The sequence below is a fragment of the Phycodurus eques genome, chromosome 5 (assembly GCF_024500275.1).
Source record: "Phycodurus eques isolate BA_2022a chromosome 5, UOR_Pequ_1.1, whole genome shotgun sequence".
Taxonomy (NCBI): domain Eukaryota; kingdom Metazoa; phylum Chordata; class Actinopteri; order Syngnathiformes; family Syngnathidae; genus Phycodurus; species Phycodurus eques.
This window is the reverse complement of record NC_084529.1, coordinates 5,305,868-5,326,384: the sequence shown is the minus strand read 5'-3', so window position 1 is coordinate 5,326,384 and position 20,517 is coordinate 5,305,868. Positions and strand designations below refer to the sequence as shown.

General features: G+C 42.5%; 1 protein-coding gene across 3 annotated transcripts in view; it reads left to right on the top strand.

Annotated features, from left to right (window-relative positions):
* The window catches only part of bcar1 (BCAR1 scaffold protein, Cas family member), a 31,536-nt gene extending 11,327 nt beyond the window's left edge, over positions 1 to 20,209 (top strand). For all 3 annotated transcript variants that reach the window (XM_061677169.1, XM_061677166.1, XM_061677167.1), the window contains exons 2-7: positions 3,094 to 3,762; positions 6,437 to 6,586; positions 10,717 to 11,097; positions 12,643 to 13,518; positions 14,028 to 14,114; positions 16,355 to 20,209. In XM_061677169.1, coding sequence (XP_061533153.1) covers positions 3,094 to 3,762; positions 6,437 to 6,586; positions 10,717 to 11,097; positions 12,643 to 13,518; positions 14,028 to 14,114; positions 16,355 to 16,885 — 2,694 coding nt within the window. In that variant the 3' untranslated portion in view covers positions 16,886 to 20,209. The remainder of the gene's footprint in view (positions 1 to 3,093; positions 3,763 to 6,436; positions 6,587 to 10,716; positions 11,098 to 12,642; positions 13,519 to 14,027; positions 14,115 to 16,354) is intronic.
* The last annotated feature ends 308 nt before the right edge of the window (positions 20,210 to 20,517 follow it).

Here is a 20,517-nt window from a genome sequence, read left to right as displayed (position 1 = left end):
TAATCACTGCCTCGCGGCATTGAGGCAATCAGCCTGTGGCATTGCGTGGGAGTTATGGAAGCCCAGATTTCTTTGATGCTTGCTGTCATTTCTTCTTTCTTTTTGGGTCTGGTGCCCCTCATTTTCCTCTTGATAATACCCCATACATTCTCAATGGGGTTTAGATCCAGCAAGTTGGCTGGCCTGTCAAGCACTGTGATGGCATGGCCATCAAACCAGGTTTTGGTGCTGCTGGCAGTATGGGCAGGGGCCAGGTCCTGCTGGAAGATGAAATCTGCATTTCCATACAGATCCTCAGCAGGAAGGAATCATGAAGTCCTCTAAAACATTCTGGTAGACTGTTGTGGTGACCTTGGATTTAATAAAGCAGAGTTTACCAAAACCTGCACTGGACATTGCACCCCAAATCATGACTGACTGTGGATATTTCACACTGGACCTCAAGCAGCTTGGGTTCTGTTCTTCACTCGTCTTCCTCCAAACCTTTGGACCTTGATTACCAAATGAAAGGCACACTTTACTTTCATCGGAAAAGAGGACCTTGGACCACTGGCCAACAGTCCAGTCCTTCTTCTTTGCCCAGTTGAGACACTTCCTACGTTGGCTCCTGACTCAGAAGTGGCTTGACCTGAGGAACCCGACAATTGTAGCCGATCTCCCGGATGCGTCTGAATGTGGTGGTTTTTGAAGCTGTAACTCCCGCCTCATTCCACTCTTTCTGGATCTCTGCTAGATTCTTGAATCTTCTCTGTTTGATAATCCGCTGAAGCCCATGGTCATCTCTTTTGCTGGTGCATCTTCTCCTGCCACATTTTGTCTTTCCATTGATATTCTTGGACACAGCACTCTGTGAACAGCCAGCCTCCTTAGCTATGAACTTTTGTGGCTCACCCATCCTATGGAGGGTATCAATGATGGTCTTCTTGTCAGTTGTCAAGTCTGCAGCCTTCCCCATATTGAACCCAACTGAGACAATTGAACCAAACTGAAGGAATTTAATGAAACCTGGGGAAACCTGTGCAGGTGCTTTGAGTTTAGTAGATGATTAGTGTGCGACAGTTAATTTAAAACATTTATGGCCTACATAATTTCGGCTGATTTCTTCACAGTTTTAAAAAAATTTTGAATTCATGATTTTGTGGGTTTTGTGAGCTGGAAGCTCAAATTATGTAAAAAAAATATATATATAATAATAATAATAAATAAAATAAATGCTTGAAATTATTTAAATTGTGGGCCCTGAATCTATAATCTATGAAAGTTTAACTTTTTGAATGGAATTATGTCAATAAATATATTTTTTCCCATACAAAGCTTAGCTAGTAGATCAGTAGAAGATGATGGTTGGATGGCTCTACAGAGAATTAAATTGTATTGTTTCAATAAGATGCTATTAGGTATACATTATTATAATTAGTGCATTCGATTGTTAAACAGAATTTTAAGCAATCATTAAAATTCAGATTATATCACAGTTTAATCAACATTGACAAAAAACGTGTCCAAAGTGTGCATCATTTTTCTTCTATAGTTTGAAAGCTGTCTGGTTTTAAGAGCATCAACCGTTAATCAAATATTAGCCTTTCATAGTTGGGACTCCTAAATCATAATCAGAGCAAATCCCCCTCTTCTTTCCACCGTGCAGGAAATAATAATGTTGCTAATGTAACATAAGGACCGCTGTCGGCATTGCTGCTAGTCTTTTTTTTAATTTTTTTTTTTATTAAAGCTAGAGGGGTTGGAAAAGTCGCTAAATGTAGTGACAAGTGCTAATATTGAAGACACAGGCCGTCGCTCTTGGGCCCCTTGGCCCGCCTGCACACATCCGCATCAGAATAAAAGAACTGCTTTCAAAATAAAAGTAATGCATGTTTTACATTTTATTTTAACTTCATGAACACTGTGAGGGCCGGTCAGAGACCGTGGATGGGTCGGGTGTGCCCGCAGGCCATCCTATTTCATGGTCTGATGTACAGGTAGACTCAGATGTAGGCCGTCTGTATGTATGTACTGTGTTAGGTTATGGTATTATGTTACTATTCAGGGTATTCTCGTCTTGACGTTACCAAATTTCAAGGTTATGAATGGTGCGAAATGAACTACTATGCACATTGGCATAAGAATACATTGTCACATGGCACAAGAAGCCATGTGCATACAGTTCATTTGATTTTGTCATATGTATGGTTGTTTCTTTTTCATACAAATAATTAATGTAATTATGACTGTACTCGTGTACTATTACATTAACCTACAGTAGTTTAGTGATAGACTACGCCGTTGTACTTTATATTTGAAATAAAGAGTTCAGTCCAAGACACTGTAACTGGTGATGCAGCAGCGTGTGAATCGCAGTTCAGACTTGGTGGTGTTTGTTTTAATCCTGAACATTCTAACAAATTTCCTTTCGCCTGAGGGTGACAGTTAGGGTCTTGTTGCAGACCTTGGCAAAGTGGTAATATATCTAAAAAACTTGCGTACAATTACTTTGAACATAGGAGTTGAGATTGAGGTCGTGCGCTGCCATGCTCATGGGCACCTCGACAGGAGTCAAGACGCAGACTAGCATCTCTCCAACAACTATTTACTGTACCTATTTTTTTTCTGCAGCAGGAATCGAACTGCTTCCAAAACAAAAGCCACAATTATTTAAAGCTTCCACTTATTGGGCTTTAAAAACAAAACAAGACAAAAAAATAAACAGTGGCTGATAAGAAGCTAAATTAAGGTTTTCAGATTCGACCTTTTTACTTGCTACACTGGTCATCTTCATCACTTATTTATTTATTTTTTTAATTATACATTATGTACTCTCTAAAGAAGAAAAATAATCCATTAATTGGTTAAAAACGACTGGCCTCTGAGATATTAAAAGCTATTAGTCGTTGTAGTATCTACTCGTCTAACCTTGACCCTTACCTAATTTCGAACATCGTAGATATGATAGTCTTTAAAATCTGAAAGATGACTGAATTTTGGTTTAGAAAAATAATCCCTTAAAGTTGAAGAAAAATGTCAAGGTTTCATACAACAGTAAATTCAAACATTAAACCAATTTTAAATTGTTCTGTATCTGTTTTCCATCTATTGCAGAATGTGCTGGCTAAGGCTTTGTATGACAACGCTGCCGAGTCTCCAGATGAACTGTCCTTCCGTAAGGGGGACATCCTGACCGTGTTGGAACACGACACACAAGGGCTCGACGGGTGGTGGCTCTGTTCACTTCATGGTCGCCAAGGCATTGTCCCCGGCAACCGTCTTAAGGTCCTGGTTGGCATGTATGATAAACAACAAGAACACGGAAGTCCTTGCATAATAGATCCAGCTTCGTCGTGTCCCATTTCCCAGATGCAGCGACCCCCCCCCACACACAGTGGATCCACTCAACCTTCATCAGCTCAGTACACACCCATGTCCTCAATTTACTCCACGCCAAATCCCGCACAGCCCAAATCTGAGTCTGTCTACATGATTCCGCCTTTGCATGGCCCCAAGCCAAGTCCCCAAATTCTGTACCAAGTTCCCTCTGGCCCAAGTGGACCACCTCTTAATGTCAAACCAGAACTGACAATTCAGGCCCCAGCGCTAGCACAAATTCAGTGTGAGATTTCTGGGGAGGATGTCTACCAGGTGCCGCCTTCTTTAAGTCTGGGGCTAAACCAAGGAATTACCCAGGCTGCCTCCTTTGTCGGAAAGGACGTGTACCAGGTGCCCCCCTCTCTGGAAAAGAGCACATGGGAGGATAGCAAGACACTTGGTAAGGTAAGCAAGGCACTGTACAAGCACGTTTGGTATGGTGATGTGGAGACAGATGGACCCAAGTGCAAGAGGCAATGCAAGAGGATAAAACAAAATCAAAACATTCGATATATGGGGAAAAAAAATAAAAATAAAACGCATATCGGGAACCCAGGGTGAAGTCTCACCACATAAGAGACATAGATTGAACAAAGGGGAGGGAGGGGAAGGAGAAAGAAAAATGGTTCAGCCAGTGGCGGTTTCTGATATGGGCGATACAGATAGCCACCCAGGGCGGCAACGCTGGGATGTGCACCGCTGCTGGTTGTTCATTTGTTGAGCAGATTTGTCATCACCAAGTATTCATATGGGGAGACACTTGTCTCCAAATTAGTTACACAAATATATCCGCGATTTAGACGTCTTTTTCAAATCCACAAATAGATACGTGATTTACACGTTTTTCAGATCCACAAATATGTCCGTCATTTATACATGGTTTTCAAATCCACAATTAAAATTACCATTATGGCCGAGATTTACACACGTTTTTTTAATGTTGTGTGTGAATTTATCATGACTTATCATTTATAAATATTTAGTTGTGCTTGTGAATTGTTAAAGGTGCATTTGTGGATCAGCGGGCCCATGCATTTATTTTTGAGACAAACGTGAGGCAGTTTTGAAGATATTCACACTCACACACACACACACACACACACACACAAGTTGAGAATATTGGGAAGGTCCGTCGCTCCGTCCACTAGGCGTCAGTGTTGTTATCTCCGTTGAGAGCATAGACTATAATATTTATGATTGAGAGCTAGCCACTATTATTTAAACACTTGAATAATAAGCTGTTAATTTGTGTATTTTGTTGACAGACGAGGAAGGCGATTTCTTTTCATTTTACTGACTATTGACAGGGCTGCCGCTTGTCCACCTTGTTCAGCCACGGTCTGTTTACCGAGCATTTCAGCAGGGTCAGACCATTGACTGTTGGATTCCCATAAAAATGACTTGCGCTCAATATCTTAAAAACTGTGTTACGCTTGTCTCAAAAATAAATGCGAGTGCCTGCTGATCGACAATCGCAACTTCAACAATTTACAAGCAGAACATAATATTTACAAATAACAAGTCATGATAAATGCAAACACAATATAAAAATATGTGTAAATCGCAGATATATTTATGGATTTAAAAGCATGTAAATCCTGACTAGATTTGTGGATCTGAAAAAGCGTGTAAATTGCAGCTATAATTGTGTAAAGTTTTTTAGACATCTTTCCCCATATATTCAAATGTGGCATAAGGATTTGAGGATGCACAGCTAGAAATGACAAAATAAACATTGTCTTACCATAGCTTAGCCTGTCAGATCAAACAAACAAAGTACGTTATTTTCAAAAATATAAAACTTCTCCTCCATTGGTGTTTGTTTAATGTCTCATTCTGACATTCGAGGAGTTCCCCGCAACTACTGAGACAGTAGTTTGTAATGGAATAGCAATGTCCCCAAACGGAGGCAAACAAAGCAAAGTACAACGCGGGCAAGCAGAGTTGGCAGAATGCAGAGGACGCGGGGCTGCTGCTGCTGCTGCTGCTTTCTCCCATAGATCACACACATCACACATCTACACAATATATCACAAGGTTTACATCCCCTAAAGCATCCCAAATCTAAGACGTCTTAAGTTTTCACTCAACACTGATGTCGGATGCCGAAAGTTCTCGCAACCACAAGAGAGGATGTAAATTACATCAATAAAATATCCATCCTTCATATTTCTATACCGCTTGCCTTTATTAGGGTCGCAGGTGAGTGAGAGCCTATCTCAGGTGACTTGGGGAAAGAGGCAAGGTACATCCTGGATTGGTTGCTAGTCAATCACATGGCACGGACAAACAACTATTCACATTCAGATCAATCGACAATTTTGAGTGTTCAATTAACCTACCGTGCATGGTTGTGGAATGTGGGAGAAAGCCGGAGTATTCAAGAACATACAAGCTGAGATTCTAACCCAGAACTGTGAGGCCGTTGTGCCAACCACTGTCTGCGCTTGCCGTGCTGCCCCAATCAAATATATTCAATGTTATTTAAATATTGCCAATTCATAAGCAATGTTATTCCAAGGCACATTCCATACGGAGTGGATCAGGACAGGACTTCCCAAACACACAACAGTTGCCTTCTCTGCCGCTGGAGGCAAGCGTAAAGCTGTTTAGAGTAGCGACAGTATATCGTCATGGTAATATCGCACGCCGGCGGTTAGCGCATCCGCCTCACAGTTCTGAGGTTGGGGATTTGAATCTTGGTTCTGGCATGCATGTCGCATGTTCTCCTTGTGCTTGTGTTGTTTTTCTTAAGGTACCCTGACTTCCTTCCACATTCCAAAAACATGTTTCATAGGTTCATTGAAAATTCTAAATTGTTCACAGGTATGTAGGTGGTCGTTTATCTACGTGTGCCCTGGGATTGGCTGGCAACCAGTTCAGGGTGCACTCTGCCTCTTGCCCAAAAGTCAGCTGGGATGGGCTCCAGCTAGTTCTCCACCAAAGTGAGGATAAGTGGTACAGAAAATGGATGGCTATACCATCGCACAATTTCTATCATTTTTTAAAATTATTATTATAAAGCCTTTGTCATCAGTAGTTTGTAATTGCTTTGACTATTCTCATCTATTTTCTTTAGGGTTTTGCAGCTACTCATGTGGGCCCAGTCTATGCCTATGACACAATGAAGAAAGACCATGATAAGTATGGTGTTCCAACCAGACATCAATTTTTAACCCAGCAGGACATATACGATGTGCCTCCTACCCGTGACAAATACAACACCCAGGTCAGTAATAACTTAACCGAAGCACAATTTGATGCTGCTTAGTGCAGTACCAATGGTGCCCTTTTGCTCTCCGCCTATTCTGCTCTGATTCCTCAGCCAAACCTTTATGGCCCTCTTCAAGATGCTGCATCTGATACCCAGATTCTTCTCTTATTTTTTTCCAAAAGGCAGCTTCCATTCAGCTCAGAACGTGCACAAGCAACATCAGCATGTACAACCCCAATTCCAATGAAGTTGGGATGTTGTGTTAAACATAAATAAAAACAGAGTACAATGATTTGCAAATCATGTTCAACTTATATTTAATTGAATACACTACAAAGACAAGATGTTTATTGTTAAAATTGATAAACGTTATTGTTTTTAGCAAATAATCATGAACTTAGAATTTTATGGCTGCAACACATTCCAAAAAAGCTGGGACAGGTGGCAAAAAAGACTGAGAAAGTTGAGGAATGCCCATCAAACACCTGTTTGGAACATCCCACAGGTGAATAGGCAAATTGGGAACAGGTGGGTGCCATGATTGGGTAGAAAAGGCGCTTCCCTGAATTGCTCAGTCATTCACAAGCAAAGATGGGGCGAGGTACTACTGACACTCTTTGTGAACAAGTGCGTGAGAAAATAGTCGAGCAGTTTAAGGACAATGTTCCTCAACGTACAATTGCAAGGAATTTAGGGATTTCATCATCTACGGTCCATAATATCATCAAAAGGGTCAGAGAATCTGGAGAAATCACTGCATATAAGCGGCAAGGCCGAAAACCAGCACTGAATGCCCGTAAGCTTCGATCCCTCAGGCGGCACTGCATCAAAAACCGACATCGATGTGTAAAGGATATCACCGCATGGGCTCAGGAACACTTCAGAAAACCAATGTCAGTAAATACAATTCAGCGCTACAGCCGTAAGTGCAACTTGAAAGTCTACTATGCAAAGCAAAAGCCATTTATCAACAACACCCAGAAATGCCGCCTGCTTCTCTGGGCCCGAGCTCATCTAAGATGGACTGATGCCAAGTGGAAAAGTGTTCTATGGTCCGACGAGTCCACATTTCAAATTGTTTTTGGGAATTGTGGCCATCGTGTCCTCCGGGCCAAAGAGGAAAAGAACCATCCGGACTGTTATGGACGCAAAGTTCAAAAGCCAGCACCTGTGATGGTATGGGGCTGTGTTGCTGCCAATGGCATGGGTAACTTCCACATCTGTGAAGGCACCATTATTGCTGAAAGGTAGGGTTAGGGTTAGGGAAAGCTGAAGCTGTACATCAAGCCAGAATGGGAAAGAATTCCACCTACAAAGCTTCAACAATTAGTGTCCTCCGTTCCCAAACGTTTATTGAATGTTGTTAAAAGAAAAGGTGATGTAACACAGTGGTAAACATGACAAATGTGTTGCAGCCACAAAATTCTAAGTTAATGATTATTTGCTCAAAACAATCAAATTTATCAGTTTGAACATTCAATATCTTGCCTTTGTAGCGTATTCAATTAAATATAGGTTGAACACGATTTGCAAATTATTGTATTCTGTTTTTATTTGTTTAACACAACATCCCAACTTCATTGGAATTGAGGTTGTATGTATGCATTTATTACCCCTTACATCTTTGTAAATATTTTGGTATATCTTTAATGGGACAACCCCGAACAAATGACACTTTGCTTCAATGTAAAGTAGTAAGTATACAGCTTGTATAAAAATGTAAATTTACTGTCCCCTGAAAATAACTCCACACACAGCCTTTAACGTCTATACCGCTGGCAACAGAAGTGAGTACACCCCTAAGTTAAAATGTCCAAATTGTTCCCACAGTGCCAATATTTGATGTGGCCACCTTTATTTTCCGGCACTGCCTTCTTCCCTCTTCGGTATGGAGTTGACCAGAGCTTCACATGTTGCCATTGGACTCCTCTTCAACTTGCCCATGAGGACATCACGGAGCTGGTGGATGTTACAGACCTTTTCGTCCTCTACCTTCTTGAGTTTATCCCACAAATGCTCAATATGGTTTAGGTCTCGAGACATGATTGGCCAATCCATCACCTTAATCTTCAGCTTCTTTACCAGAGCATTGGTTGTCTTGGAGGGAACACTCCCCTGTGACCCAGTTTCCCTAAGGGAGGGGCTCATGCTCTGCTTCAGTGTTTCACGGTGTAGGTGGGTTTTCAGGGTTCCCTCAGTAAACTGTAGCTCCCCATTGCCGCACTAATGCAGCCTCACACCGTGACACTCCCACCGCCACGCTTGACTGTAGGCAACACACACTTGTCTTTGTAGTCCTCACCTGCTGGCCGTCACACATGCTTGACACCATCTGAACCAAATTTTTGAATCTTTGTCTCATCAGACCATGGGAATCGGTTCCAGTAATCCATGTCCTAAGTATGCTTGTCTTCAGCACACTGAAGAAGTTCCTTCTGGGATGACCAATTTCATACAGTGACAAGCTGACCCTCCACTCCTTCACCCTCTGCAGCAATGCTGGCAGCACTCAGACGGCTATATTTTTTTCAAGACAACTTTTGGATATGACGCTGAGCACAAAAACTCAACTTCTTTGGTGGAGCACGGTGGGGCTTGTTCTGTGTGGAAGCAGCCTTGTTCGGCCGCTGTATGGTCTTGGCTAACGTGATGCAGTTCACTTCCAGGGAGTTGGCAGTCTTCTGATGGCTTAGGCCATCTTTATGAACAGAAACTTTTTTTGTCTGTTTCCGACTGTTAGTGACTTTTTCGACATGAGGTTTAAACCGCTCCCCGGTTGACACATAAGACCTTGGTAACACTAACGAGTCACATGACACAAAGGAAGATAAATGGCTAAATGGGCCCAATTTGGACACTTTCACTTAAGGGTGTACTCACCTTTATTGCCTGCAGTTTAGACATTAAGTGCTGTGTGTTGAGTTTTTTGAGAGGACAGTAAAGTTAGACTGTTAAACAAGCTGGAAATTATTTGAAATTGCAGCAAAGAGTAATGTCGTCAGTGTTCTCCCATGAAAATAAAATTGTGAGGCTTGTACTTAACCTTTGTGAGAGAGTGTGCATATATATTATTACACCGAAGCGGAAGTTATGAGTATGTCTGCTTAAAAATGTCAAATATATATTTGATATATTTACAGCCATCGCTGTGAAAACATAGATCTACATTTCATCCATCAATTTTCGTATATTGCTTAATCTGCTCAGGGTCACGTGGAGCTGGAGCAAATCCCGGCTGACTTAGGGTAAAAGTGTAATACACCGTGAAATGGTCACAGGGTACAGTACATACGTAGTAGAGACAAACGGCCATTCACGCTCACAGTCGCGTCGTCATAGAGTGGGAACTGAACCCACACTGTTTTCACCGAAGTCACCGCTACATCATCAGCCGACCCTTTGTATAATGCATTGCTGTGAAAATTGTTTGTTGCTTATTGAGGGGGGACAACAACAATATGTAATTAATACAGGGGGTCCAGGTAAACAATTTCAAACTGATATAACATGCAACAGTTTTTGTAAAAAAATCTTTTCGTTGATAGCTACAGCTGCATGATTTCATACAATTTCAGGTGTTATAAGGCAGCATTACTGACACTCGCTGTGGCTATTCAGCAAACATTGATGTCCGGCACCTCAATATTGAGAATGCGTCCTGTTTTAGTCCAATTTTTCACCCAGGGTTGCAGGGTTCCAATGGGGTGTACATAAACGTTGCTCTTCACGTCCCCGTCCCCCCCCCAAAGAAAGAAGTCATGAACAGTTCGGATCAACGACTGTACGCGCCACTTGCAGAGCACCTTTTCATTGTTTTCCGCGCAGCCAACCGTTTCGCAGGTTCTCACTGAGAAATCTCCTGACAATGACAAACCGGTGTGGCGGTGCACCGTCTTGCTGAACAAAGTAGTCACCGCCTTTAGCAGCCAGTTGTGAAAACATCCAATTGCTAAATGGGAAAAAAGAATCAAATGTTGTTGTGAGGGAATCTTCGGACACCATATTTATCAATCGACACTGAATTTCTTTAGATAGCATAATATTGTAAAATCAGGCAGTGTTTTTGTGGACACCCTGTAAATGACTAATTGACAATGATGAATTGAATCTTTTATGTTAATACAGACATTTCTCTCTCTTTCCAGGTTTATGATTTCCCACCCACAGTTATTAAAGATGTTCCTGTCACTCATCTAATAAAAGAGGAGACCTATGATGTGCCATCCCATTTGACCAAAAAGAAACCCCAAGCCTCCGCTCCTTCTGGCCAGTACATGTTTGGTAGTCCGAACGAAGACCACAAACAGAATCTCCTGCCTGAGGATGTGTACGACGTCCCGCCCCCGACATTAACCAAAAAACATGTCCAAAGAGATCGAGTTAGCGCGTTGGCTCAGGACATATACAACTTTCCAGCTAGCGTGCACCACGGAGGTCAACCTACCCCAGATGTTTATGACATCCCAAGAGAGCAAGAGGAGGGAGGAGAGAGCGAATGCACAAATATCTACGATGTTCCTCCACAGGTAGGAGATAGATTTACAATACAAAGACCCTGCCAGCCATTTTCTCTAGTGCTTATCCGTCCAACGTCGCTGGGGGCCGGCACCTGTTCGAGCTTGCTAAGGTTTGGGGTTATGGTGCGCATCGTTCATTAGTGAACTTGCTCGCAGACATAAACGAGTGCCCCGTCATCCCAAGAGAAGCGCTTTTAAATGGACGGCAGACGTCGTTTGGCTTCTCTCTGCATCGCCAAGGTCCCTGGAACACGTCTGTGAATCAGGCTGATGACATGGCAGAAGTAACAGAATTTCACCGATGTAGGTTGCGTAGAAAGAAAAACAATACCAAACGTCTAAAAAAAAACAATGCTGTCGTTAAAGCTGCAAAGCTGATATGAAATTTGAATTGTAATTCATTTGCAGTTAATGTACCACTATCAGAAGGAGTGACTTAAGTTGACTGATAGAGTTTTTCATTCTATTGGTTGTTTGCCAGGCGGCTGACTGGTTAGAGCGTCAGCCTCACAGTTCTGAGGACCCGGGTTTCAATCCCCGGCCCCACCTGTGTGGAGTTTGCATGTTCTCCCCGTGCCTGCGTGGGTTTTCTCCGGGCACTCCGGTTTCCTCCCACATCCCAAAAACCTGCATTAATTGGAGACTCTAAATTGCCGTAGGTGTGAATGTGAGTGCGAATGGTTGTTTGTTTGTATGTGCCCTGCGATTGGCTGGCAACCAGTTCAGGGCGTACCCCGCCTCCTGCCCGATGACAGCTGGGATAGGCTCCAGCACGCCCGCGACCCTAGTGAGGAGAAGCGGCTCAGAAAATGGATGGCTGGATGGGTTGTTTGCCAGTCCTGGCGATTACGTGCTGTCCGACGTGCATCTTCACCGTGTGGCGAGGTGGCACGTCCGCTTGATTTTCGAGGCACGCTGGCCTCTTGTCAACAAGGAAATGATCTTTTTAAATCCTTAACAACTGAGCTTTTGGAACATTTGAATGCTACAAAATAATAGAAACACATTTCTAGCATCCATTTCCCGCAGTACCAACTCTAATTCTCAAAAGCTGTTTTTTCATGCATTTTATGTTCTATTACGGTGCTAATTTTAATTCCTCCAGGTGGAATCCAGTTTTCACTCTGCTATATATATTTGACACCACACAGAGGACAAGGGGGATAGTATTATAGTATGCCCATGGTGGTTTTGTTAGTAGTCGCTAGAGAGGGCGACAAGTGCATTCATTTATTGTATTAATTTTGCATCTGACTGTTTGTTACATAACAGCTTTCAGGGAAACAAAAACGTACCTTCTTTTGTCGTGTACCCATTTCCACAAGAATCACAATCAGTATTTTTGGCCAAGTAAAATCCAATTTTTATGATAAATTGGGACTGTTTTATTCCACTCCACTCTAATTCCTCAGTACTGGCAAGGTGCCCTTTACTAGGTACAGTCCCTCAGCCCTTGGCGCGTCTACCCTCCTGACGTTACTCATCCCTAATTCTTATGGTGGTTATTGCGCCGATGCGTGTAACGACACTGAAACCGAGCGATGTGTTTGACAGGTTGTCCGCGATGCCCAGTTCCCAAGTGAGGATCTCTACCGGGCGTTCAAGCGACTCTCTGCCTCGAGCACAGGGAGCACGCTCAGCGACAACTCCGCTTCATCCTCGGACATGCTCCCTGTCGCTGACAATGACTTTTTCTCATCCTCTCCTGCCCCGGGCTTATTTCCTGGAAAACCCCTTCTGTTAGACCTGGACCCGGCCATGGAGCGCCTTTCCCGCCTTCAACACGCCGTCGAGTCGAGTGTCTCCGTAATGATGTCGTTCATCACGAGCGACTGGCGAAGCCCGGATAACCTGGAGGGGAATCTTCCGGCCATTCGCCAGGCCGCCGATCGGGTATGCGTCACTCTCCGAGACTTCCTAGAATTTTCCCGGGGCGCCGTAGCAAATGCCGGCCAGGCCACGGACCGCTCGCTGCAGGCCAAATTGGGCCGGCAGGTGGGCAAATTGGAGGAGGTCTTTCAGAGTTTGATTATGCAGACTCAGAGTTTAGATGCCATTTCTTGGTTGCATACAGAACTTGCCAAACCGCAACCGGGAGGAGATGTCTTAGATCAACTAATAATGACAGTGCGTGGAATCCCGGATGACACCAAACAGCTTACTTCCTTTCTCCACGGAAATGGCTCATTGCTCTTCAAGCGGAGTCCCCAGCAACAGTTACCGCTTCCTCCGTTACCAGGAAGGATGAGCTGTCACGGGATGGGACCAGAAGGTGGGAGCTATCATGTGGGCGAGAGGATAAGCATTCAGTCCAGACCCTTACCCTCGCCGCCAAAGTTTGCAGCTGCAGAGGAAGAGGGAGGTGATGACGGCCCTTATGAGACCACCGAGGAAGGATGGATGGAGGACTATGACTATGTGCATTTACAGGTACAGACGTTATCATTGAATTACTTCCAATGAGACACGTTGGACACATTGGTCGGTACTCTTCTATTAAAGAAGGAAAAATCCACAATAACTTGAAACTGACAAAAGTAATAAACAATGGATAGACAATTGATTGGAAAAAAAATGCCGATAGAATGATCACAATACACTTCCGAGCTGTTCGAATTTACAAAACATTTATTTTTGTTACATATAATGTAAAGTGTGTTCATTTTGTCGCAGCTCAAATTTTCACTGTCATCATACATCATGTAAAATTATGACATGAAAAACAGTAAAACACTATTTAATGACAAATGAGGAGGCTTGATAAACATACTACATAGCGTCACCTCGCACGTATCACTCTTTCGCATGATGCAACATTTATACTGTCACAGATAACATGAAATCCACCATTCATGTAAAGTTGAAAATTCTACACTCCGACAGCTTGACCACGTAATTGGGTACTAGCATTAAAAGGGGTCTTTGTCTTGTTTTGTCAGGGTAAGGAAGAGTTTGAGAAGAGCCAAAGACAACTGATGGAGAAAGGCAGCATCATGAAAAACAAGACACAACTGGAGCAGCAACAGGTGTGTGTGTGTGTGTGTGTGTGTGTGTGTGACCTCTTTAAAATTGTACGTGGGTGGCACGTGTTAGGATTCAAAAAAACAAAAAACCTTCTACTCAGTAGCAGTTGTAGGAGTGCAAAGCTACTGTACACACGTATTCCATCTTTACTTCGGTGGCGGCCGTCGCGTGTGCCAGACTTTGGCGGTGCTAACGGAGCGAGCTACGCTCTGGGCTGCCCGCCAGTCATCTGCCTTCTTATAATTGTACATTTCGTCTACACCTCGGGCTCTATTCATAACTTCATTTTTGTGGCTTAGGGTCCTCATTCTCAATCACCTGCTTTTGCAACAGAGCCCACAGAATGGGCACAAGGAAGGAATTCATGAATAACAATCAATAACCATTTTATAAATGACTCTTTAAAGATCGATAATATGACTTTGTAATGAAATGAATGCCTGCGGTATTGACCACTGCATCACATAGGCTACTCCTTAAACACTGCAAAACAAATTCAACTATAGCTTTTCAAGCAATAGCAAGCAAATGAGTGTTTTCTTTTCTTTCTTTTTTTTTTTTTTTTGCTATCCACAGCCGTTGTCATCACTCCCTCCCATGCTGACTCCTCAGTTGTTGTTTTTTTTTTTTTTTTTTTTGTATTTAATTAACAAATAGTACGTGAGGATGTAATAGTAGTTGTAATGTAATAATTTCTCCCTGACTCAATTAGATGTTTGCGTCCACAAAACAAATGATTTTCAATGTTGAACATACAACTAGAGGTGTTAGGCAGGATCAATATTTCTACTGTTTCCTTGCAAACCGTCTAAATGCTGACGGAATTCTCCTAACATACAAGGTGTGAAAATAAAGACAAGGGAAATAACTGAATATCACAGTGTTGAGCAATGTCTCACTATTATTCTGCTATAATATCCCATATTTCTCTCACTGCGCTTCTTTGTGTTTTTTTTTTTAGCACGCTCAAGAGCATGTGGCACAAACAAACATGGGGCAACTAATCAGTTTGACATTCCTGGTTAAGTTTGGATCCAACCGAGGGCATGATTTTCTAATGGTTTGTGTGTGCAAAAATGGGAAACTGAACAGCGTAGACAAACAGATGTGGAGAAGCTCGACTGATGCGGCGCAACATTGCATCTGCCGAATGCGCGAAATTGCCGCACAGTTCATTTTGCAAGACGTTGGAGGCGTTCGTGCAAAAAGGTCAATTTAGCATGCGCAATCTTCATTAATTTTCCGCGCCGCTTCTCCTCACTAGGGTCGCGGGCGCGGGACACGGACAACCGTTCGCGCTCACATTGACGCCGTCACCGAGTGGGAACTGAACCGACGGTGCTCGCACCAAAGCCAGGCGAGTGCACCACTGCACCATCAGTGACACGGATGTTAAATATATTTCAATTTATTGAAATATAACTGTTAAATATTTAAATCTTTCAGATCCAACTAAATGTTTAGCTAATATGCAAATCCACACTGCCAAGAAACGGAAGTAACAAAATAAAAAAATAAATATACTGAAAAAAAATATATATAAATATACTGTCAATGTAGTTTCTAAAGACGATTTTATTTATTGGGGGGGGACCCAAATCCAAGCCCATGTGAATGAGTAATTGCCCCCTGAAGCTGGAAACGGCTCGTTCCACTCTTGGTGATGCGTCTTCAATTTACAGTTACAAACTGTTTGCGCGCAAGATTTTTTTTTGAGCAGAATTAACGATTCTGTTAATCACAGCAAGTCGTCCAGGTCCTGACTCGGCAAAGCACAACTAGACCATCGCTATCTTTGACTGTTGGCATCAGGTTCTTTTTATCAAATGCTGTCATTTTCATACGAGATGTAACCGACCGCACACCTTCTAAAAAGTTCAACTTTTGCCTCATCGGTCCAAAGAATATTTCTCTAAACGTCTTGTGATCATCAAAGTATTTCTTGGCAACTGAATGAGACTTAGACTTATCGATATCTTCTTCACATCGAGCCAGAAAGGTTTGGATGGCCCCATCCATTTTCTGTTAACTTTCCCGAGATCAAATCGGCTTCATGATTTGAAACTTTTAATTAAGGTAAATATGCAAAACAAAACAAAATCAGACATCAGGAGGAAGGGGGTGAAGACCGTTCAACGCCACCGTATGTTCATACAGTATTGGTGAAAGAGGCCGTATGATTATTTTTGCAAACTTTATTCAAATTGTGTAACGGCCACATTCTCCCCTCCTATTATAACAGATGAAACAGTTCGAACGACTAGAGAAGGAAGTGAGCCGACCGATCAACGACGACTTGACTGGTTGGGTTCCATCGTTGAGTCCCTCCCAAGGCAACCGGTCTCCTCAAAACGCCTCCTCCAAACTGTGCCAGGCTGACCGGCAACTTCTTCTCTTCTACCTGGAGCAGTCTGAGCAGAACTTCACCACCGTCAACAACGCGATCGATGCCTTTTTTACTGCCGTCAACGCCAATCGACTGCCTAAGATCTTTGTGGCTCACAGCAAGCTTGTCATCCTTAGTGCACACAAGCTAGTTTTCATTGGCGACACGCTATCCCGTCAGGCCAAGTCACCTGAAGTGAGAGCGGAGGTAGGTCAGAGCAGCAACACCCTCTGTAATAAACTCAAGGACATTGTAATCAGTACAAAGACAGCAGCGCTGCAATATCCGTCACCCGGAGCTGCCAGGGAAATGAGTGAAAAGGTGAGGGAGCTGGCGGGATGTACCCAGCAATTCAAAATGGCGCTGGGGCAGCTGTTGACGCTATAGAGTCGAAGATCGAATAGAAGGACAACAAGAGAGATGCCGAGAGTAGGAATTCCTCGCCGGCATGCCGAGTGATAACCAAGCAGCGTTGGAAACCTGGAAAACATCTGGACGAGGTGTTTGTTTCTTCTGTAATCTGGATTGAGAGATGCAGTGAGGAGTCTGGGACTCTTCACGCGCTCTGACATGCAGTCGTGGAGTTCACAGACGCTGTCGCCCAGACCACGACCGGATCCATACGAACGGGTAAATTAGTAGAGAGAGAGAGAGAGAGAGAGAGCGTGCTTGCAGCTTATCTGTATATATACATATGTATATGAATAAATTCACAGTGAAAATATCTATAGTATAGTCACGTACCATGCAAAATATAAAATGTGTTGTTTCAGAAATCCTAGAATGACCATGTATAAATAAGATGTGGAAGAATAAATGTATATATAGGTGGTCGTGAGTTGTCGTTGGGCAGTTTCGCTGAGGCCAGACCGACTCATGGTGATCACGGCAGATGGATCGGGTGGAGGTCTTGGGTTTAGTTCCCAGTAGAAAGCGTTGAATCCTCGCGCAAGATACTGCCGTAAAATGGAGCGCTCCTGATGTTGCATTATCCATTTAAAGTTATATGCCAAACTCAGGGCCGGGGGCCAAATTCGGCCCACCATGTAATTATATTTGGCCCGCAAGACCATATTAAATGCGTATTAGAGCTGGCCCCCCCACTATATAGCACATGCGCCGCTAATATTACAAATCCCAGAATGCTTTGCCAGCGTGTCGGCACATCAGCGGAGACCGGCGAGCGCCCCTTCCCTTTCTGTCGCGGTCGTTAGCGACAATGCTACCGGTCGCCTCGAGCACATTTACACTTCCCCTTTCCCAAAAATGGCCAAGACAGGTGGGAGGCAGCTTGTCTGTTCACTAAAGTAAAAGACAGACCTGTTTGGCGTGTGTGACGCAACGTGGCTGGAACAAAGAATAAAACATTGAATTCATGTTTTTTTTTTTTTTTTTTTTTTGTTAAATGCCCTTTATTAAATCCTAGGCAGGGACTGTTAATAGTTCGGATTTTTATTGAACGACACTCTTATTTTTTTCGGGTTGTTTTGTTGTTGGCCTTTGAAAAAAGATTGACATAAAAAAAAAAAAAAAGGTAGTTGGAGATAAACAGAAGACACAAGAATTCATGTTATTTTAATACAAAACAACAAACAAATACCACTGACGCAAATTATTATCACAAATTCGATTTCTCGTGTTTATAATATGAAAGTTTGATTATTCCAGATTCAGTGTTTAAGCAAAATGTAAGTCTGTTGTCGTATGATCAACTTTGACGCTACATTTCTGCAGAGAAGGAAAACATGCACATCGCAGTGCTTTTTTATTAAATATAGAGTTTGGCCCGCAACGTTGTCCCCATTTTTCATTTTGGCCCACCGTCAATTTGAGTTTGACACCCCTGATTCAAAGCGTTAGATCAGTGAAGTCCATATCCAATTTGAATTCCTATGTCGGTTTTATTTAAGTCATTCCGCTAATAAACAGCGGCTGAAATAAGTATTTAACACGTCACCATTTTTCTCATTAAATATATTTCCAAAGGTGCTATTGACATGAAGATTTTACCAGAAGTTGGCAACAACCCAAGTAATCCATACATACAAAAAAGTGGAACAAATGAGATCAGAAATTAAGTTTTGTGTAATAATGTGAAATGACAAAGGGAAAACGTATTGAACACGCCAACTGGTATTTATTTAATGCTTTGTACAAAAGCCCTTGTTTGCAATGACAGCTTCGAGACTCCTCCTGTATGGAGAAACTAGTCACACGCATTGCGCCGTTGTGATTTTGGCCCATTCCTCCACACAAGCAGTCTTCAAATCGTTCATGGACCTTGAGTTTCAGTTCTTTCCATAGATTTTCCCTTTCATTCAAGTCAGGTGTTTGGCTGGGCCATGAGAGCAGCTTGATTTATTTTTTGGTTCTTTGAAACCAGTTGAGAGTTTCCTTGGCAGTATGTTTTGGGATCATTATCCTGCTGAAATGTCCAACATCGTTTCATTTTCATCATCCTCGTAGATGGCAGAGGATTTTGGTCAAGAATGTCTCGGTACATTTGCCCATTCATCCTTCCTTCAATAATGTAGTTTACCAGTACCATTTGCTGAAAAGCAGCCCCACACCATCATGTTCCCACCTCCGAACTTCACTGTTGGTATGGTGTTTTTAGGGTCATGTGCAGTGCCATTTCTCCTCCAAACGTGGTGTGCATTATGCCATCCAGAGTTCAATTTTGCTCTCATCCGACCAGACTATATTCTCCCAGTATTTAACTGGCTTGTCCAAATGTTGTTCAGCAATCCTTAAACGATCTTTGACATGCTTTTTTTTTCCAGCAATGGGAATGGGGGAATGGGTCTTGCGTGGCGAGCGTGCATACAGGCCATGGCGGTGAAGTACATTACTCACTGTTTTCCTTGTGACAACAGTACCTGCTAATTCCAGGTCTTTTTGAAGCTCTCCACAGGTGGTCCTTGGCTCTTGGACAACTCTTCTGATTTTTCTTTCCAAATCCTCTGCCGGAAATCTTGCGAGGAGCACCTGATCGAGGCAAATTTATGGTGGCATGATTGGCTTTGCACTTAGGTATTATTGCCCCAACCGTGCTCACTGGAACGTTCAGAAGCTTAGATATGCGCCTGTAACCAATGCCATCGTTATGTTTTGCAACAATTACTTTGCGATGGTCTTGAGACAGCTCTTTGCTCTCACCTATCATGAGATGTGTCTTGACTCACGCCTTGGCAATGAGACCTTTTTGTCGGGCCATCAATTACGTAGGACTGAAACAGCAGCTATTCATTTGCACTGACAAGGGGCTGGATTGCTGTTTGATTATTGATAGAGTTTAGGTGTTGTCTTGGCTTTCCATGCCTTTTCCACCTCCCTTTCTTCATGTGTTCAATACTTTTTCCTTGTCATTTCACATTTTTACACAACTTAATTTCTGATCTTATTTGTTCTACTTTCTGTGTATGTATGGATTACTTGGGTTGTTCCCAACATCTGGTGAAATTTTCAGGTCAATAGCACCTTCGGAAGTGATTTAGCGAGAAAATGGTGACTTGTTACTTATTTGAGCCGCTGTATTTGTCCCACTATTACTGTCTAACACTTTCAAAATGACTGCTGTGAAAAGGTCTCTGAATTAATACTATCGTGATAGTCCGAAATCTTTGCACGCTACTTGTCTTGAGAAAATATCAATGAACATTAAACTGGATACTGCATTCTTATCCTTAAATAAACATTGTTTCAATTTGAGATGTTTCAATATGAATAAGTTTTTTTGTGTTGCAAAATGAGCCTGAGGTAATTCATTTCAAAATGTTTGTACATTTAATGTGAGTGAAGTGTTGTCCGGTGTGCGCACTGTTGTTTTTGTAATTTTTTGTTTTAAAAAAATAAAAAAAAAAGGACAATAAATAATTTCTAAACTTTTTCCACCTTTTAAAATAATTTACAATTTAGGAAAAAAATAGGGAAAAAGAAAAACTGTAACCATGTTATGACAGCCTTCAATTTCTATAGTAGTGTATCTCCCACTTGAAAAAGTAACTTCAAATGACCAA